Source organism: Danio rerio, chromosome 18 (genome assembly GCF_049306965.1).
Source record: "Danio rerio strain Tuebingen ecotype United States chromosome 18, GRCz12tu, whole genome shotgun sequence".
Classification (NCBI taxonomy): Eukaryota; Metazoa; Chordata; class Actinopteri; order Cypriniformes; family Danionidae; genus Danio; species Danio rerio.
The window spans coordinates 7,200,835-7,223,343 of record NC_133193.1 but is presented as its reverse complement, the minus strand read 5'-3'; the positions used below and the strand labels follow the sequence as shown (position 1 = coordinate 7,223,343).

The window sequence follows — 22,509 nt, the reverse complement described above, 5'->3', positions numbered from 1 at the left end:
GTGGGGATTTGAAAAGTCACAGGAGGAAGATAATGCAGCAGAGGTCAGGAGGGTCGCGCACAAAGAGTCCATTTCAAAGCACAAATTGGGGAACAATGCCGCCATGACAGCCTTTAAAAATTATCTTTATACAATAGCTCTGCGTATTGTGCTCGCTTTGAGCGCGTTGTACTTGTTTTTTTGGTTAAAAGAGACATTTTTAAATGCACTCACTCCCTGACTGTGCAAATCCAAACCATGTGGGCTGACAATATTTTGACATGTGTTTTTTAATCTTCCTGATGAGCGCAGACACTCTGAAATCAAAAAAAGAGAGCGTGCACTGATTCAAAAAAGCGCAGTGATGCACTGTTGTTCTTTTGCAGCGTCTGTAAGCTTCGGCTGAGCTCCGTAGGTACAAAACACACAGCCTCGGGACACACTAAACCAGATATCCCCCCCCCATTCAACACCCTCCCTCTCCTCATCCTCTTCTCTCTTGCTTTCTGCCTTTCTGCTTTCTTAGCAGAGTAATTGTTCTGCTACGTTGGGGGAAGGGAAAGAAGAACAGAGTTGATTTGGGTGGGTTTTGGGAAGGGGGGTGGTTGGGGTATTAGAGGGGGGCAAGTGGAAACAAAAAAAGAAATGCATGAGGCTTGTCATAACAGACCAATCAAAGGCAGGCCGAGGTATCTTCTGGTGGTTCTTTGAGAAGGTGATTATGACAGAGGGTGAGAGAGAGAGCGAGAAAGGCCATCTGAACACCAATTATCCTGACAGACACGCTATTGATTTCCTATCAAACCAACACACCCATAAACACAGAACACATAACCTGAAACTGTCAAATCCGCTCTAGTTACGACCGCCCCATTGAGCCCTCTCGCTCAGTCATTCTCTCAAAGTCACACACACCGCACTAAACCTGACCGAAAAACCTGAGTCTATTGTTGAGCAGCTCTCACGGGGGATAAAAAAAAATTACAGCTTGGAGGAGTACAATTAATAAATAAACTGCACAACAGCAATTAAAAACTTTCATTAATTGGGAAAATGCACGCTCAAACTGTTACAAAATGGCAGATAATCTACGTTATGCACTGTTGAGTTTTACTGCTAACTGTTTGTAGTTATTATCATTTTTAAAGCAATTTTTTAGACAATTTTAGACACTTTACATACAATTATTTTAATCATCAACAGCAAAAATAATGTGTTGCATGTTTGAATTATGAAAAAAAAGGTAGATGATTATCTTTATGCAAATATTAATGCAATGTACTACTAAATGTTTTCAATTATATATTTTTTGGAGGCAAAATAATGCTAAATTGAACCATTTTATACACGTTAACCTGCAATAATCCAAATTATCAAAAGAAAAAGTAGATGATTTACTGTATGCAAATGGTAATGTATGGTTTAATTTACTACTTTTTTTAAAAGCAAAATGAGCCAAACGTAACAATTTTAGACATTTTACACACAATAAATCCAAATTATCAAAGGCAATAAAATCATAATGTGATGCATGTTCAAACTGCGACAATGGTGAACGATTTACCTTATGCAATGTTAATGTACTGTTTATTTTTAAAGCAAAATAAGCCAAAATCGGCATTTTAGATTTTGTATCTTGATGAAATGCTCTCTGCTGTCTTTCATGTAGTAGATACTGATTATGATTATTATTTCAGTGGATTTATTTTTCTGTGAGTGCGGTATAAATTGATCATGATATTTTTATAAAACTGTTTATTTTCAATTTTGGTTTTGAGCCATCTATTGGTGGTGATATTTCAGTGATGGAAAATATAAAAATTTCAATACATACTCATTTGATGAATTTGTGTCAATTTTTTGTCTATTTTGTTTGTTATGTTTAGTAAGGGTTTGTAGTCGGTGGCTTACAGCTATCTGGGCTAAGGTTAAATTTGTTAAATTGACGGATGTATTCCGTCTGGCACTCGAGCAAAAGTAAAATATGACCTACTTGGGGTTTAAGGTAGGGCCACCATTACAACTTTTACATACAATAATGTATATTATCAAAGGCAAAAAGCATGTTCAACCTGTGAAAAAAATGGTAGAGTAATTTTATGCATTTATAATTATACATTTAGACATTTTTAGAAACATTTACCTACAATAATACAAATTATCAATGAAAGACAATCATAATGCACTCTATTCTCAAATTATGACAATAGCAGATGAGTTACTTTATGTAAATGTTAATGTATGGTTTAGTTTTATTTCCCACTGTTTTCAATTCTAAGAATCTTTAAAGCAAAATAAGTCAAATGTAAACATTTAGGCACTTTAACATACAATAGCAATAAAATCAAAATCTGATGCATGTTCAAACTGTGAAAATGGCAGATGATTTACTTTTGGCAAAAGTCACTATTTTAGACACTTTTAAATACAATAATGTATATTATCAAAGGGAAAAAAGCATTTTCCATGTTTAAATTGTGACAAAATGGCAGATTTACTTTAAGCAAATATTTAATGCATTATCAAAACTTTCACTGTTTTCAATTATACATTTTTTTGAAAGCAAAATAAAGCTAAATTTAACCGTTTTAGATACCTTTACGTAATAATACAAATTATCAAAGGGAAAAAATCATGTGTTGCATGCTCAAATTGTGACAATGCCAGATGATTTACTTTATGTAAATGTTAATGTATGGTTTAGTTTTATTTCCCACTGTTTTAAATTGACACTTTAACATGCAATAATGGCAATACAATCAAAATGTCATGCATGTTCAAACTGTGACAGTGGCGAATGAGTTAAAGCAAATGTTTCATTTTTAAAGCAAAATAAGCCAAATTTCACCATTTTAGACACTTTTACATATAATAATGTAAAAGTAAAAATATAAAAAATTAACCATTTGAAACACCTTTACCTACAATAACCTATTATTGAAGGCAATGAAATCATAATGTGATGTACATTCAAACTGTGACAATGGCGAATGAGTTAATGCAAATGTTAAAGTACTGTTAAATTTTTGAAGCAAAACAAGCCAAATTTCACCATCTTAGACACCTTTTCATATAATAATGTATATTATCAAAGGCATGCTCAAATGGTGACAAAATGGCAGATGATTTACTTTATGCAAGTTTTAATGCACTTTAATTGCACTTTAAATTAGTAGCTCTAAAAAATTAACACCAAAATAAGCTAAGCGTAACCATTTTAAACGCTTTTACCTACAATCACCTAAATTATCAAAGGCAATGAAATCATAATGTGATGCATGTTCAAACTGTGACAATGGCGAATGATTTTCTTAATGCAAATGTTAATGTACTGTTTAATTTTTTAAGCAAAATAAGCCAAATTTCACCATTTTAGACACTTTTACAAACAATAAAGTATATTATCAAAGGCAAAAATGTTACATGTGACAAAACGGCTGATTTACTTTATGCAAATATTTAATGCTTAATTGTACTTCTCACTGTTTTCAGTTCTACATTTTTTTAAAAGCAAAATAAGCTAAATTGAACCATTTTAGACTCTTTTACCTACAATAACCTTAATTATCAATGGCAATGAAACCATAAAGTGATGTATGTTCAAACTGTGACAATGCCGAATGATTTACTTAATGCAAATGGTTATGTATTGCCAAATTTCACCATTTTAGATAAAATAATGTAAATAATCAAAGACAAAAAGCATTGTGACAAAAAGGCAGATGATTTACTTTAATGCAAATTTTAATGAACTCTTTAATTGTACTACTCTAAATTAGACGCTCTTAAAAAATAAATAAAAGCAAAATAAGCTAAAATTAACCATTTTAGACTCTTTTACCTACAATAACCTTAATTATCAATGGCAATGAAACCATAATGTGATGTATGTTTAAACTGTGACGATGAAGATTGATTTACCAAATGCACCGTTCATTTTTTATGTAATAATAAGTCAAATTTAAGACTCGCATAAGACTCTTCTACCTACATTTATCCTAATTATCAAAAGCACATTCAAAATCCAGTTTAAAAATGGAATAAAGCATGTGCATTCACTCTGAATGGGCATGACGCTTCAGTCTGCGCTTCGCTCTCAATGCACGTCTTGAACAAAACAGATGGCCGTGGTTCAGCGTGGTGAGGTCATTTCGGCCAGTAATGAAGTGATCAGATGCACCCACACATGCTAACACACTCCAGGCGCACACTCAACACACACTTCATCAGCACTTCCTCCTCGTCCCGGGGATCGATATACAAATGCTCAGCAGCATTGATCCAGTATTGATTATAAATTAGGCAATGCCCTGGTGTTCCTAAAGAGATCAATAACCAGCCATTCAGCTGCGGCGCTCCAGCAGGTCAGAAGCAGCGCTGATCCGATGTTTCTACAGGTTCAAATTCACACTAAAATAGCTACTCACTCTCACTCGCTGACTTTAGCATTGATTGAACACGACATGCTGGATTCCAACCTGTTTTTGGAGCTACTTGTTGACCATCTCATCTCCTTTTAAGTAAAGTAAAATGAATTGGAAGCTATTTTTGTTATTTTTATTCATTTTTTTTTGGCTTAATCCCTTTATTAATATGAAGTCGCCACAGTGGAACGAACCGCTAACTTACTCAGCATATGTTTTACGCAGCGGATGCCCTTCCAGCTGCAACCCATCACTGGGAAACACCCATACACACTCATCCACACATACACACTAAGGACAACTTAACTGGAGCACACGCAGGAAACCAATGCGAACTCGGGGAGAACATGCAAACTCCGCACAGAAATGCCAACAGACCCAGTCGAGGCTCAAACCAGAGACTTTCTTTCTGTGAGGAGATCGTGCTACCCACTGCGCCACTGTGATACCTGTTTTTAAATGTGCTTTATAAATTATTATTGTATTGTATGTTGAGTGAGTAAATGGGTTTTGGGTGAACTATCCCTTTAATACATAACATTTCTCAACACAAAAACAACACTAACAACATTAACAAACACCTGTCAGTCTTTAGGAATGTCTTTCAGAAGCCTTCGCTTTAAAATGTTAATTTGAGCATGTTAATTAACTCATGCCTCATTAGTGGGTTACGCCTTTATTGGCTGCATTGACTGGCTAACCCTCTAGTTTAGCCCCTTTCTGGCTAGTGAAGATGTTACAAATGTGATTATTGGCAAGTCAATTAACAAAATCAATCGCTACCATTCTGTACAGAAAGCACACTCTCTGTCTCTTTCCTCTTTTCTTTCTTCATTCTTCCTCACAAATGCATATGTAGATGCAAATGCACATAAAAAACAGGCTGGGTGCCAAGGTCGGCTATTGTTCAACTCATTAGCTGAGCTTATTCTGTGTTAGAACTCAATGCTAATTGCCTCCACCACCTGGTTTTCTCAATTACCCCAGTGTAAATATCTGCCCTCTTCCCTTCTCTTTTCTCTCGGTTTTTCGGGATGTCTGTCAGCCCCTCCCCCTCTGTTGTTCTGTTGTGTGTTATAGAGCCTTCAGCGTCATGAGCACAACACACAAGGGACAGTTAGTCTTTTGATTTGGGTTTTAAGGAATCCTCCCTGACGTTCTCTCTAAGGTTAATCTGGCATCAAACGCTGGTTTTCTGCTCGTGAGCATCCTCTTATTCCTGAAATCGGACTTTTATCTGCTTTGAAAACACTAATTTGGTGCATTGCAAAACCACCATTTTACACAAACCAAGTCATCTGCAATTTATGAACAGACCATGCATGTGTGCCTCATACCATTTTCTTGAGCAGGGCTTTTTCGGATTGTAAAGATGGCACCAAGCTCCTCCTCATCCTGCAGGCCCTTCTGGATTCGCTGTAGTCTGAGGAGCCCCTCCCCGCGCTGGTGGCTCAATGAATGGGAGTGCTGCACTAAAGAAAGGCTGCTCTGAGTGGAGAAATCACACAGCACGCAGTGCAGCCAGACATCTTCAGACTCCAGTCCATCCAGCTGCTGCAAATACTGGGAGAAAGTGGAGATAAACATCAATCTTAAATACATCCGGGACAGTGCAAAGATAGAACAAGTAAAATTAGTTACATAAATGAATAAAACACTCATCCAGCTTGCATTTCAACACCAGTAAATAACATACTTAAGTTGTTTAGCGGAAGCCCTATATTGACCATATAGTCATAAATGATCAATATGTGGCTTCCTCTAATGTGGACAGCACAATATAGATCAATGCAGGATCAATACAACCCTGTAAAAACAACTGTGTAGATGTTACTTATCATGGTTTGCTTAAATAAACACCAAATCTCTCCATCTGTCTGTGGTCTGGTGAAAGCTGAGCTGACAGATTTAAAGTAAATTAATCTGACAAAACACACCCAGAGACAAAAAACACACATACTCACGACCACAGTGAGAAAAAACAGTCCACTTGTTTTACAGAACTCTAAACTGATTAGAGATGTGCTGAGTTAATGGACCACATTAGCAAGAGGGAAAAAATAACATACAATCCATCTCAATTACCAAAGAGGCCTTGCAGGCCTTGGGAATAATGGCGTCAGTCAGGGCATCTTGGGCTTTTGTGGATTTTACTGACAGGAATATTAGGCGCCAGACTTTGTGTGCATTGACTTTATGGTTTTGTAAGATTTACCTTGTATAGTCTCAGGCTGGTCTCATGTCTGGTGTTCATGGTGTGTAACTTCAGCTTCTCCAAACTGCTGGCCTTGTAGTCACAAGCATTGCACCTGAGCTGCACCTGGCTTCCAGCAGCAACACACCTGAGGCGCCACTCTTCTTCCTCTTCCTCGATGTTTCCTTGTTGACTGCTGGCCTCTCGAAGATGTGCAGCTAGCTGGTAACGCTGAACATGTTTGTCTGTCTGGCAGTGCAGTTGGAAATTAGCTCGCAATGGCGTGGCGTAATGACAAAGCCGACAGTGATGGGTGTCTCCGGTTGTACTCCTCCAATAGGAACTGGGTAATGACCTCTGCATGGTCAGGTGTTGACTAAGTTCCTCCAGGGTGTCACAGGAAAAGCGGCCACATAGTATGCATTCAAAGAGTTTCTGTGAAGACGTTTCATGGCAAGACAGAGAAGTGATGGCGTCGGGAAGTTGGGATTGAGGTTGGCAGTGGCGGAAAAGCTCGGAGGCATTGTGCTTTCGTTGACGTTGCATGTGTGCCAGGTTCTGCTGCAGTAGAAGCACGTTGTGTGTGTGCTTTTCACTGGTCATGTGGATTCGGAGGTTGCGTGCCACATTGGTTTCATAGTCGCAGACTTCACACCGCCACGAAGCACGTCCCCGGAGCTTAGATGGAGATGGGGAGTTGGCTCGAGTCGGGTGAGTGAGAGTAGGAAGGGAATGAGTTAAAGGATTGGGCTGGGGTGCTGGGCTGTGTGCATGGGGCTGTGGCTGTGACTGCAGGCTCTGCATGTTGTTGAGGTGTTTGTCAGACTGCATGTGGATGCTCAAGTTGCCCTTAGTAGTGGTGGAATATTGGCAGACCTGGCAGCGGAACGGCTTGTATCCACAAGAATAAGTCTCACCCCTTGCTAGGCGTGGGTGACTCTGCCCACTGCTGCAGTATGGGCACTGTTCAGTCTCCGACTCCGGGTGCTTCTCCTTCATATGGGCCTCGAGAGTTTGCTGGTACTTGTAGTGCCAGTTGCATTTTGGACACTTCAATGTCTTGCAGGAGTTTCTGGTGTGTGCCAAAGAGGCCTGAATACTAAAAGAGTAAGACGATCCTTGGGCATCATCTCCAGCTGCAACGAAGCCTCCATCACTAGCCACCACCAACCTTCCTCTGGATGCTGTGTCCGAGTGCCCTTCTTCAAGAATAGGCTGAGTAGTCTGGGGTAAGGTAGGACTAAGTGTAGGGGACATGGAATGGCTATGATTATTGGGCAGGTCAGAATGAGTGACAGCACGTCTGTCATCTTCAGACAAACTAGCAGTTGGTTCAATTGCTATGGCGCTACCATTCTCTAACTGGTCATTTGGTTTGGTCGCTGTGGCACTCTCTTGGTTGGCAAGTTGTTCTGTAGTAGTGACAGTGGACGGGTTTACCACAACAAGGGAAGCAGGTGCAGGGTCGTGGCAGTTAAAGCTTGTTCCACACTCTGACTCAGAGTCTGTAAGGGTTTTGGTGTTGTTCATAAAGCTGGTTGCTATTGTTACAGAGTTTGGAGGTTTTGAAATGCTTTGGTTTGACAGAGCAGCTTCAGTAATGTGCTCTTGTCCGCTACTGCTGCTAATACTGTGAGCACTGTTACAATCTACAGTGCTGCCTACCTCTAAACACAATCTCCTCTCTCCTTCCTCACTACTTTCTCCGTCCTTCCTTATTTCTTCCACCTTGCCTCTTTGAGTGCCCTCTCTTCCCAGGGTTGAAGGGTCTTTGGCAGGGCTTGGTACTGAGGTAGCAGGGGAGGTTCTGGGTGGAGAGGGCAGGAGAGAAAGTCCTGGCTTAGAGGTCAGAGGCTCTGTGTTCTCTTTCCGTCTTGCTGTGTTCTCCGTGCTGTTCACAGAGTTTGAAGATGCCAGGTTAAGTGGTACCACAGACTCACAATTCCTTTTTGGTTTTAGGAAACAGAGGAGTGGGAGGTTGCCTGGGCCGGCAGGCTGTAAGATGGCAGAGGCGTGCTTAAACAAGAGCAGATGTTGTTCTTCATCACTGAAGGTGATGTTGTGTTGTACAGAAGCATGAGCCCTAAATGAGTGTGAACGGCCAAAAGACAGCCGACACAAAAAGCACATCAGGATGGGTTTGGGTGGACCAGACCACATCACCCCTGTCTCTGATGATCCAGCCACGTCAGGAGTACTATCTTTGGATTGGCAGGTCATCAGAGCTAGACTATCACTGTCACCAAGGTTATGCAATTGGAAGACACGAAAAATCTGTGGAGTAGGGCTTTGAGACAAAGAAATGAAACAGGTTCTTATAATGGAGGTAGGGGCACCTAATGAGGAGGAGGGTGCACCACTTGTAAGTTTACTGTCCATCACATAGGCGGACCCATCAGGCTGGTACAATATCTCTCCAATAGGCCTCTCCACATCCTCACCTTCTTCCTCTTCATCAGCCGTCTCCCTCTCCACTGCATCTTTTAACACTTCTCCGGTTGAACATTCATTGACCTGTTTTTTCCTTAATTTTTCTTCATACCTCCCTGCAAATCCCTCCACCTCAGCCACCTCTGCTTGTCCACCCTGCTTGGACGGCGTTGCTGTGCTCCGATGAATGGCTTGATCTCTGGCCAGTAGGAGTGCACTGGGTGCCAGTGATCTGCAGAGCCCAGGAGGCTGTTGTGTGTGGGGGCCAGCGGCTCCATTGTTGGAGACAGAGTCACAACACTCCATCCTCTGAGCTACTGAGCACATTCATCCCACCCTGGCCTAGAAAAAGAGAGAAAGAAAAGGGGTGACATTTTAAATCCAAACCACTTGAACTTAAACTTTAAACGTTTCTAAATAGCTTTGCACCATACACCATTTTAAAATTAAGCAACCTAACGAACTTATGTGCTGCTATTCATAGAGAAACAACGGTGAAGCATGGCAGAAAGAGGTCTAGACTGTGATCAATAGCTCTTTGCCAAGCTGTATCACTGAGAGCTGAATATTACATGAGAGACAATTCCAGGAATCACCAAGATCTGCTCAATTAAATGTCTCTGTCTGTCTCGGCCTCCCCCATCCCCCTCCATCTGCATTATATTTCCCTTTAGGCAACTGAGCAGAACATAGGGCCGTGTCTACGGGGGATTGCCCCGTGACAGAGCCTCCGGAATAAGTTCCCTATTGACTCTAGTCCCAGGTTTCTCCAGAGACTCAGCCCCCACAGGCCTTGATCAGTAAAGCAGCTGAAGTGAATTAAATTAAATTATATTAAAGCAGCCTTTCACAACAGGGTTCACCTTATATTAGCTGTCTATAATAATTGCAATTTGCATTAATGCCAAGTAGAAGCAGGTTAACATCTGGATAGGCGTTTTTATTGTACCTACAGTACACATTTTACAAATGCAAATAAATGATGTTGCCACTTAAGCTTGCCTTGTGGTTACACCGTGGGCTATAGTTAAATAATTAAAATGTACTTACAGTTATTACAAGATTTATCTACAGTTAAGCCACACAAATAGTCAAAAAACAATATGTATATGCAGAGAAAGAGTCTAAAGGGAGTATATGGTGTGTGGATTGCAGTTGGGGGGCTAATTGCTCTGTTTCTAGGTTGAAGAGTGCAGATTCTTGAACTCAGATTCAAGCTGTTATATTGAGCTCTCTCTGATCCTCTCTACTGGAGGGGGCTAAAGTGCTAATGGGAAAATCAATAGCATGAATGCTAAGCATCTTACTGGAAGCAAGAGCAGGATGCTAGCACACAAGGCTAAAGGATGTGTTCACTGATTTAAGCTCAAACCTGACCGAAAACAACAGGCTTAAATGGTCAAATGCAACGTTTCAGCAATGATGAACAGCTCTTCTACGTTGGAGTCCACTTATTTATATGAACACAAATGCTTATGGAGCGCCGGAGATACATATTCATAAACAGACCGCCATGCTGACACAAACTAGACTTCCTGTACAGATCGATGAATATCCAGTCTTATTTGCTCCGTGTGTGCATGTGTGTGTGGTGTAATTAGTGAAGTATATCATTAGCTGCTAGGTTAATTACCCATCTCTCTGGGATACCTGATAGGGGGCACACAGCTGGAATCAAGACACATCTTAAACCAATTACTCTATGCAAGTGTGTGTGTGGATTAAGACCAAGATGTCGAATGAGAATTACACAAAATAGCTAATATTAACTCTTATAGTAATGCTGGCAACAATAGAGCTGCACGATTCTAGCAAAAATGAGAATCACAATTTTTTTTTTTCCTAAAAATCAAGATTTTCACGATTTTGTAGATGTATAGATGTAAAATTAATGTTCATTTGAGTAGGTTATTATTATTGTTATTTCTAAAACATAAGGTAAATAATAATAATGATAATAATAATAATATCAGGCCTCCTATATGTAGGTCTACTGTTGGTTAAAATGCTAAATTTTGTAGACTTGGAATGGTGGACTTGAACAGACTTTAAATTTATCCTGGTCATTAATGCCAATAAAGTGACGACATCAGAATACAACTATTCATAATTCTGAAATTGAATTATTAGGTTTGAGATATTTGCTTCTCAATTGTCTTTGACAACATTATTAGACCATTTTTTCAATGGTAAAATGAGACATTTATCACTATCAGATTCCCTCTTGCATTATAATGAACATTATATAGGCTAGAGTAGTTATACTGACCCCATAAACATTTGTTTTCATGCACAACACTTTGTGTTCTTTATAAAAAAAAAAACCTATCAAATGCTTGTCGTAATCGTAACTCAGTGCGATATGAACATGTAAACGTGTGCGGTTTTGGTTTCACTTTCACTGCCGATGTCATGTGTGCTCATGTCATGGCTGCCGTCACTCTGAGAAAAAAAAAACATAGATGCAAATCATACTGTCCGCACAGCTTCCAAACGGTCACTCTGTTTCACAAACTGAACGTTATTTACAACCTTATTACCTGCTATTCAGAGCCTATGCAGCTTCTGTTCACTAATGTAGACATCATTTGCGTGTGCACGTTCTCTCTGTATTAAACAAGCAGTGCGTCAGCTCACGTATGATTTCGCGGCCGTGAATACATCACTACGTTAAGATAGAGAAGACATTTTTAGGTAAAATATACCTTGTAAATACATTATGTGACACTTTTATCACTACTTGGATGTTATCATGTTGCTGAGCAATGTATATAAAACAATGTAAAGTAGGGCTACAACTAACGATTATTTTAATAATCGATTAATCTGTCCATTATTTTTTCGGTTAATTGATGAATCGAATAAAAAAGCACAAATTTCCAACTGTTTATTCAAAAAAGCTCATCCCTGAGCTGTTATAATAATAATATTAATAATAATAATAATAATATTAATAATAATAATAAAATGTTTAAAAACTAAGAATTTTTGTCCTGTTTTCAATCCAAATGTCTAAATATTTTTAAATCAAGATACATACTAGACACATGAAATAGCATAAGAAATAATGTCTTGTTTTCTGAAAAAAAAAACACCTCAAAATTAAGTAATTGCTTAAAACAAGTTTAATTATTTGCAAATTGGCCAAGAAAAATTATCTTAATGAGATACAATCTCGAATAGATGTTTTACCAGTTCACATAAACGTGCAAGTGATCGTGATCTATAACGTGAGATGCCATCGCCATGTTTACTTGCGGCCGCACGTTTGCCTCATTCATAAAAAGCAGAACATGCAGAAACTCAACACGTAAATTCACCAGTTACTCTGTGAAATTAGAAAAGATTAGATTCAACTTTATAGTTACTTTAACTATGTGTATGTGTATCTGATATGAATAAAACACATCAGCAAATTAAATTTGAATGGATTGTTAGAAGTCCTTGTGTTTTACAAACTCTTAGAAATGTTTTGTTTTACTAGTACTTGTGTGTATATTCATGTCTAAAACATAAATTAAGCATTATGCGGTTAAAATGCTGCATAATTGTGATAATATGACACGTCTTTCTCAGCTGGGTTAAGTTGGCTTTGTTTTCGAAAAAAAATAAAAAATAAGCACTTTTCCGACGGTCCCTTATTGAGAGCTCTGCTCAGCGCGAGCTCTCTCCGGCTCAGCGGCAGAAATCACATCATCACCAGGGACTTTACGGTCCTCACTTCAGAACGGAACAAAAGTAGAATTCTGTGGGGTTTTACCCTGTTGTTGAACTCTCTTTCTGCTCATCCCTGTCTATGAGGTGCCAAACTCTGTAACAGTGCGCAAGAGAGACCGTGTTCACTCCGCTCCGCGCTGAATTAAAGTGTTTTTTAATAATCAAACGTCTCCGTGTCGTTGCCGACGCTTTTAGTAATTCAACTTTTATCGATTTAATCGATTCGTTGTTACAGCCCTAATGTAAAGACTTGTACAACCCCCTTTATGCTTTTCCCGAACTTGAAAATCTAATTGGCTGAATTGTAGAAATGCTGGATTTTGATCATGTGAGGGGTCGAATCGAGATTTCGATCTTATTCAGATTAATCGTGCAGCCCTACAACATATTATAAAAATCACTAAATAAATAAAAACCATATATACACAAGGAAAAACATTTACTTTTATTGAAAACTGACATTATACGTAAATTTTTCAACATCTCATTAATTATTTTCTAACATAAAAACTGACCAATGTGTTGTAAACAATTCCTGTTACATAAATCTCCAAATGATATCTTTAGCTTTAAGTTTAATCTACTTAGACTGACTCTTAACATTTTCTGGCCACTCAAAGAAAGTGCTTAACCTGGCAAAACAAGGTGATACTATGTGGAAAGCCCCACTGTTTTGTTGAAAGGAGTGATTTCACATTCACATCACAGATTGCTGATTCAGGGACTCGGCTTCTTGTTTTAACACTAATCTAACATCGGCTTGGTATCAAACATATTATTGCACAGATATGACTCTCAACAACATGACACAAACTTCAGAGTAGCCGAGTTATCCTTAAAAACACCCGTGCAGATCAAACGTTTGCCTGATTTTTCTCTTTTTAAGCTCTTGCTACATGCATGAATGCACGAGCGCACAAAAATGAAAACTGTAGCGAGGGCTGAACAGAATAACGACAGTATCAAACCAATGTTAAACCTGCTAACCCCTCAGCCTCTCCCATTCCCTCTTCACAGGCACGCAAACACATACACATTTTCTCCCACTGTATTTAGACAGCTGTCCTCTCTGCTGTGTGCTTGTCTTTGATCTTTGATTTAATGCCCCATTTCCATTAGAGACACTAGTCCATTCAGGAGCCAAACTTCAAAAGACGGAGCAAAAGAAAGAGTGGACGAAAGAGAGCGCTGGGAGGAAATGCATGACTTATATCATTTAGAAAAGCGAGGTTTGCTTTGGTTTAGTCTGTTAGAGCAAAATACATTCGCAGGAAGTAAAATGCTGATGAGCTTCCTGTATGACATGCAAAAAGGAAGTGACAGAGCTAAAATGTAAGGGTCAAAGGTCAAAAGGTAAAGCTGATGTTGTGACAGGGCTATGGTAGTGTTGTGACAGCTGCCTCTTTGAAATTAGCTTTATATCACACACACATGCACACACACAGATTTATCCGTTTCCAGCAGGCAGGAAAATATGTTTCACAAATGCACAGTGATTAGGGCGGCACAATATATTGGAAAATTATCGCTATTGTGATAATAGTATATGTAATATCCATATGGCAGAGAAGCTTTGTTTTGGTCTGCTTTGATTTTCAGTCATTCGTGGTGTTTTAAAGTGCAAATGTTTGCACCGTGACAATTCAATTCAATTCAATTCAGCTTTATTTGTATAGCGCTTTTACAATGTAGATTGTGTCAAAGCAGCTTCACATAAATGGTCATAGTAACTGCAACAGTGTGGTTCAGGTTTTAGTGTTTAAGTTCAGTTCAGTTTAGCTCAGTTCAGTGTGATTTAATCATTACTGAGAGTTCAAACACTGAAGAGCCAATTCATCGATGCGTAGCTCTACCAATCCAGAACCATGCGAGGCAGTGGCGACAGCGGACAGGGAAATAAAACTTCACCTGATGGGACTGAAGAAAAAAAACCTTGAGAGAACCAGACTCAGTTGGGCACGACCATTTTAATTTCTCCGCTGGCCAAAAGTCATTGTTTTGTAGATTTAATTAGCTTAAAAAAATATCTATTATCTGTTTATTTTAGCCTGATTGTGAAATAATATATATAATATGCTAATAAATGCTAATAAAATAGCATTTTGCAAGTTTGTTAGATCGTAGGAAATATCGTTATTATATTTATTATATATCATAAAATTACCGGTATTGTGATAAAAGCATATGCAATTACAGTTTAAATGACATTTATTTTAAGCATTGGTTGTTGACCATTTGACCAATCAGATGGGGATTTATAACCTCCAAAAAATATGCTAATTAATAAATAATATGTTAATAATAAGGATAATAGTAATAATAATATTATTATAAATAAATATATTATTAATAAATAAATAAATATATTAATAATAATAATGATGATAATAATAATAATAATCATCATCATCATCATCATAACAATATGCTAATAAATAAATAATATGTTAATAATAATGATACTAGTAATAATAATATTAATAATATGATAATAAATAAATATGTTAATAATAATAATAATAATAATAATGATAATGATAATAATAATAATAATAATAATAATAATCATCATCATAATATGCTAATAAAGAATATGTTGAAAATAATCATAATAAAGATAATAATAATAATAATAATAATAATAATATGCTAATAAATAAATAATATGTTAATAATAATAATAATAATGATAATAATAATAATAATAATAATAATCATCATCATCATCTTCATCATAATATGCTAATAAAGAATATGTTGAAAATAATCATAATAAAGATAATAATAATAATAATAATATGCTAATAAATAAATAATATGTTAATAATAATAATAATAATAATGATAATAATAATGATAATAATAATAAGCCAATAAACAAAGAATATGTTAATAATGATAATAGCATGAATAATTTCCTAATAAATGCTAACAAAATAGAATTTTGCAAGTTAGTGAATATCTATTACCAGTTTAATTTTGCATGATCGAGAGATAAATAATATGCTAATAAAATAGCCTTTTGCAAGTTCCTTCGATTGTAAGAAATACCATTCTTGCAACTAGGGATGCATGATATACTGCGAAATCACAAGTATTGCAATAACAGTATAAGCAATTACATTTTAAATTACATTTATTGTATGCATTGGTTGTTTATCTAAATATGACTAATCAGGTGGGGCTTTGCAACCCTCAAATAGTATGCTAACAAATAAAATTTTAATAATAATAATAGCATAAATAATATGCTAATAAAGGCTAATAAAATAGCATTTTGCAAGTTAGAGGATATCTATTATCTGTTTATTTTAGTATTCTTGTAAGATAAATAAATAATATGCTAATAAAATAGCATTTTGCATGTTGGCTAGGTCATAAGAAATGTTGTTAACACAATTAGGGTTGCACGATATATTGCAAAATTACCAGTATTGTGATAATAGTGTATGCAATTACATTTTAAATGACATTTATTTAATGCATTGGTTGTTTGTTTAAATTTGATGATTCAGATGGGGCTTTTATAAACTCCAAATAATATGCTAAAAAATAAACAATGTTAAAAATCATAATAGCATAAATAACATGCTAATAAATGCTAATAAAATAGCATTTTGTAGATTGGTAAATATCTATTGCATGTTTATTTTAGCATTATTGTATGATAAATAAACATTTTAAATAACATTTGTTTTATGCATTGGTTGTTTATCTACATTTGACCAATCAAATGGGGCCTTACAATCTCAATAGCCACCTCCCCAGTATAGTTGCTGTTCTGCTATTGGATATAGCAGTCCAAACCAAGAGCTGAAAATAAATACTAACAGAAATGAAGGAACAACAGCCAATCAGAGTCAAAATATCTGCTTAGGTTTACCCTCATTCATAGTGTTTTAAAGACTAAATGTTTGCACCTTGACACAGTTTTTTTTGTGTCTGAATTAGAATTTATTAGATCTGCTTATTTTAATATAATCAGATAAACAAATGATTTAAAACATAGCTAATAAAAAATAGCATTTTAATTTACAGTTAGTGCTTCATGATACTGGGAAAATATGCAATACTCAACAACAATATTGCATATTTTACAGTGATGCATTCCGTCAGCGTGCTTACAGTAAGTCACACATGCTTCAGTTTCTAGTGCGAAAGTCTGAGTGTGATGTAAACGTATTGATCTAAACTGCAGCAAGATCCGGCGGGATTATGAAATCAATGCAACACTGAAAGAGTTCTTATTCATTTGACTTGATCTTATGCTTCTGACAAGGCATGGGAAACGCTTGCACACACTGCTCTGCCACAGTCGAACTGCAGCACTTGTTACACACATACAGCACTGAAGCATTTATCTGTAAGGACTATTCATGTAAACATTCTGCATTCATTACCGAAGTATGTGTGAAATGAGAACCATAAGAAAGCATTTGTGCAAGATTAACACCTTTTAGCAGCTAGATCATAATCCAAAATCTATAACCACACATGCAAAACAAAACAATGAAATTGATTAACTGGAAAAGCAGGGGTACTGCTAGGTTGTTTTGAATTATTGGTATTTTTAAATGATTTATTCAACCTCACAAAACTATATATATATATATATTCTGTTGAAAAAGGGGTAAATGAGGCGACATGGTGGCTTAGTGGTTAGCACTTTCGCCTCACAGCAAGAAGGTTGCTGGTTCAAGTCACTGCTGGACCAGTTAGCGTTTCTGTGTGAAGTTTGCATGTTCTCCAAGTGTTCGCATGGGTTTCGTCCAGGTGCTTCAGTTTCCCCCCACAGTCTAAAGATGTAATGTAGGTGAGTTGAATAAACTAAATTGGCCATATTGTATGTGTGTGAATGAGTGTGTATGGGTGTATCCCAGTACTGGGTTACAGCTGGAAGGGTATCCGCTGTGTAAAACATGCTGTATATGTTGGTGGTTCATTCCACTGGGGTGACCCTGATGAATAGAAAGACTAAGCCAAAAAAAAATAAATAAATGAATGAAACAAAGAAAGAAAGAAAGAAAGAATGAATGAATGAATGAATGAATGAATGAATGAATGAATGAATGAATGAATGGGTAGTTCACTAATAACATTAGTTTATCTATTAGGAATCGAATGGATTGTTAAAAGACGGCTGAATTGTATGTTTGCTAAGACAGAAACAAATTTATTAGGCTTTCCGTTAAGTAAATGGGGCATACTTTGTATGTTCACATCTATACTGTACAATATATAAAAACTATAAAAAATAAATAAATAAAATATTATTAATTGATTACTTAATCTTTTATGTGACGTGTGACATAAGTGTAATTTATTATATATGTTTTTAAAAATTGACATGTATGCAAGATTTATATCTGAAAATTGAATAAATAAGCTTCCTTTGTTGTATACTTTGTTACTTTGTTTTATATATATACACACACACACACACACACACACACATACACACATACAGTTTAAGCCAGAATTACAGTTTAAGCCCAACTGTTTATTTTGTCACCCAATTTCTGTTTAACAGGGAGAAGATTTTTTCAACACATTTCTAAGCATAAAAGTTTTAATAAGTCATTTCTAAAAATGTATTTATTTTATCTTGCCATGATGACAGTAAATAATATTTGACTAGATGTTTTTCAAGACACTTCTTTACAGCTTAAAGTGACATTTAAAGGCTTAACTAGGTTAATTAGATTAACTAGGCAGGTTAGGGTAATTAGGCAAGTTATTGTATAACGATGGTTTGTTCTGTAGACAATCGGAAAAAAAATGTGCTTAAAGGGGCTAATAATATTCACTTTGAATGTTTTTTATTATTATTAAAAACTGATTTTATTCTAGCTGAAATAAAACAAATAAGACTTTCTCCAGAAGAAAAAATATCTTCAGACATACTGTGAAAAATTCCTTGCTCTGTATATATATATATATATATATATATATATATATATATATATATATACACACACACACACATATAGATAGATAGGTAGATAGATAGATAGATAGATAGATAGATAGATAGATAGATAGATAGATAGATAGATAGATAGATAGATAGATAGATAGATAGATAGATAGATAGATAGATAGATAGATAGATAGATAGATAGATAGATAGATAGATAGATAGAACTAAGCATAAAGAAGTACTCCCAATTTAAAATGAATATTTAATATTATTATTCTATTATTCACTTCTCAGTGAAAATAGACAATAATGTTTGGTGCATTTAAACAAAACATTGATAAACATGTTTTAACATGTTTACTGTCACAATCACCAGTGATCTAATCCTGGCAGATCACTGGTAAACACAGATCACTTAAGGACTACAAAGATGGCATTAGATGGACTACAGATCCAGTCATGCACTGCTCACATGCACCTGTTCCGGATTCTGTTGATTTCACACACTCACGACTGAGAGCCGCTCATGAACTGATTACATAGACTTTAGAAACCGCACACACTTCAGTGCTGAGTCTTGTAAACTGTACTGTGGACATTCTTTTGCCTTGTCTTGCTGTGTTTGACCCTTGCTTTGTTTTATTGTTTATTCCTGTCCGCTGCCTGCCTTTGACCATCCGCCTGTTTATGACCATGACTCTGGATTTGTTTGTATACACACAGCAAAATCCTCAGAGTAAAAATTTCACAGTTCAGAGATTATTTGGTGCCTATTACCAAACAGGTTGGTAACAAGTAAGCTGCTGTTTGCAGAGTTGCTTAAAGATCCTGGCGCTAAGATTTTAAGAGATTGAATGTCTTATATTTCAGCTGATTTCAAGGTTGTGACTGAAGTCAGTTATAGTTTTGTGTTTCTATATATTATGATCAATCATCACCTAATTCATCCTTTCATTGCTTCATTAACTTGAAGAACTTTAAATCAATTTAGAGAGGAACCAAATACTATCTAAAGGATTTGCGTGACCATTCTGGAAATAAAACCTGCATATGGATTCGCACTCCGTTGTCAGCATCCATCACATGGCATTCATTCATTTTCTTTTCGGCTTAGTCCCTTAATTAATCTGGGGTCACCACAGCGGAATGAACCGCCAACTTATCCAGCATAAGTTTTATGCAGCGGATGCCCTTCCAGCCGCAACCCATCACTGGGAAAATCACATGACATGTACCCATTAAAATAGAAACTAGGTCATCTAATATCTTTAGCAATAAAAATATAATATATTTGAATTCAAATTATTGTAAAACAAATGACAAACTACAAATTTTCAACTAAATTATATATATTTTTTTCTCTTTATTTTTCATGCTTAATAAAATTGTATTTAATATTTCCCCCCCAACATATTAATTTGAGTGTGTACTGATTTTGGACTGTGAGGGGTGAACTATATATGCTATAGATACAGTGCTCAGCATTAGGCATGGGCCTATGATTCTGACGGTATGATAACCTAACGTAAGAATATCACGGTTTCTTGGTGTTGTGATTACTGCTCTAAAATAAGTTGTTTTTAATTGTCTGGGTAGACAACAACAAAATTTCCCTCCTTTGAACACAATATATTTCACTTTGAGAAACATTTAAAGTATTTTGGGACAGTAAACATGTCAGTCTAAATAATTCAAATGAAGCATCGACTTCTGCTGTCTTTATTTGTTTCAAAAACACTGATTTCTTTACAATATAAAACAGTATCTTTGGACATCTTTTCTGCTGGTGATACTGTTGTCCTAAAAAAACAAAAACAAAAAAATGTAAATAAAAAAATCTTACAAACACAGTAGAAACAGTATAGCAGAAAAAACTGGGTGGTTTTAACACCTTGACTTTTCCAAACCGCGGTATACCTTGAAAACGGTTATCGTCCCATGCCTACTCAGCATATACAATACACCCCCCACAAATCTCTCATTTAGATTAATATCTTGTATAGGACACTTTAAAATATTATATTTGTGCATATACATTATATTAGTCAGTACTGAAGCAAATCTGGAGCTTATCAGACAAAACAACTTAGAATAATGCTTCAAAAATTAGTAGGCCAAATTCATATGTTAGAGAAAATATTCAATTAAATTTAAAAAGAGGAAAAATCAAGAGAAACAAAAAATACCTACAATTTAGTTGAAATATTGTATATGAAATATAAATATTTTGCATGAATTTAGATGTATTATCTTTCCATTTCTAAAGATGTTCTGTGACTAAAATATGATTTAAATAAATGTATCTGTTTAATAAATCTGTTTCATTTAAAGGCACCAAAATATAATTCACTGAGAAATGGATTAAAATATTCATTTTCAAAATGGGGTGTATTAAATAAAATGACTACAGAAAACACAATACAACAGTAACAACACTCATGTTTTTACCGTTTAAGAATGTGTGTAAAGGCTCCAAAATTGTCATGCAGAGCTGTTTTCCTCGTCTCTTTCATAAAATGCCATCCTTCTTCCACAAATGCAAGAAAAATGCTAATCAAACACCGACCCCTACAGAAACACATTTCACCATATTTCAAAACACTCGGCGAAATCACTGCTGCTCACTACAGGCGCTGTCCGTCTCCATTCCCACTCTATTTCCAAGCCAAGGTGTTCAACAATCCCACTGACCTTTGCATGACTGCGGTTTATGCACCTTTTATAAACTACAGCTTCATTCTATATATTCAACGGCCACGGCAAACATCACACACACACCTCACAATCTGCCCGGGCTACAGCAGCCGGTGTAATATAGTTCAATATTTGCAGTGAATTCTGGTGAGAGTTGACAGTATTGCGGAGGTGAGGCAGAATCACAGATCACGCTCGTTCTGCGTGCACACACACACACACACACACACACACACACACACACAGTCTGTTTAAGGCGTGGATGGAGAGCAGAATTTGAACTGACAGGCTGGGCCCCCATGCATTGTTCTCTGGCTGAGTGTGTGTGTGTGTGTGTGTGTCCATGTGTGTGTGTCCATGTGTGTGTGTTCAAGAGGCCTTAGTGACTGATCTGCCGATGTGCCTCACTTCTCCACAACCCCAGCTATTATTATGATAAACAGAAAAAGTCAAACCCTGAAGGCAGTGTGTGCACACAGACTCACAAACCAACGCACACAATTCATTATTCAGACGTTGCAACACCTTATTTACAAACACAATTGCGTCTACACAACCTTTACCTTAATACGGTTACAAATAAACACAGACACACCATGAATGAGTGTATTTTTCTCATTCTTTCATTGCACATCAGTAACAAAAATCAATTTTAATTATGCAATTAATTAATATCGTATTATTATGCAATTAATTATATCAACAACATCTACATTTACTATAATTTCGCCTTGCCTTGCAATCTTTGAGACTACATTAATACTAAAATAAACCAAAATGCCAACATACACACCCAAAAATGAGCTATTTGTGAATTTCTCTAATATTTTCTTTGCATATGAATGATAAAAGGCAACATTGATTACACTACACAACATCCTTACCAAGTCCTAAAGGCTTGGAGAATATGCTAACCCTAAATTTAAAACAAACAGACCCACATACATGCTATAAACTGAGCTAGTTGTCTAATAATACATTTATAACGCTACTTACAAATCAAACAACATCTGCACAGTTCTGTCCTGTGAGGTTTTGGGACTCTATAATAAAATAACACATGCAATAAACAAAATGGCCTACATACACATACAATCCCTACACAACACAACGTTTTCCACATATATTTAAAGCGCATGCACAAATTTATG

At 36.3% G+C, this 22,509-nt stretch overlaps 1 protein-coding gene across 1 annotated transcript in view; it reads right to left on the bottom strand.

The window, feature by feature from the left end:
• Positions 1–22,509, bottom strand: part of zfhx3a (zinc finger homeobox 3a) — a 42,609-nt gene that overhangs the window by 18,262 nt on the left and 1,838 nt on the right. The window contains exons 2-3 of the mRNA XM_687130.8: positions 6,619–9,369; positions 5,741–5,966 (exon numbers count right to left, since the gene is read on the bottom strand). Of these exons, the coding sequence (XP_692222.4) occupies positions 5,741–5,966; positions 6,619–9,354 (2,962 nt within the window). The 5' untranslated portion in view covers positions 9,355–9,369. The remainder of the gene's footprint in view (positions 1–5,740; positions 5,967–6,618; positions 9,370–22,509) is intronic.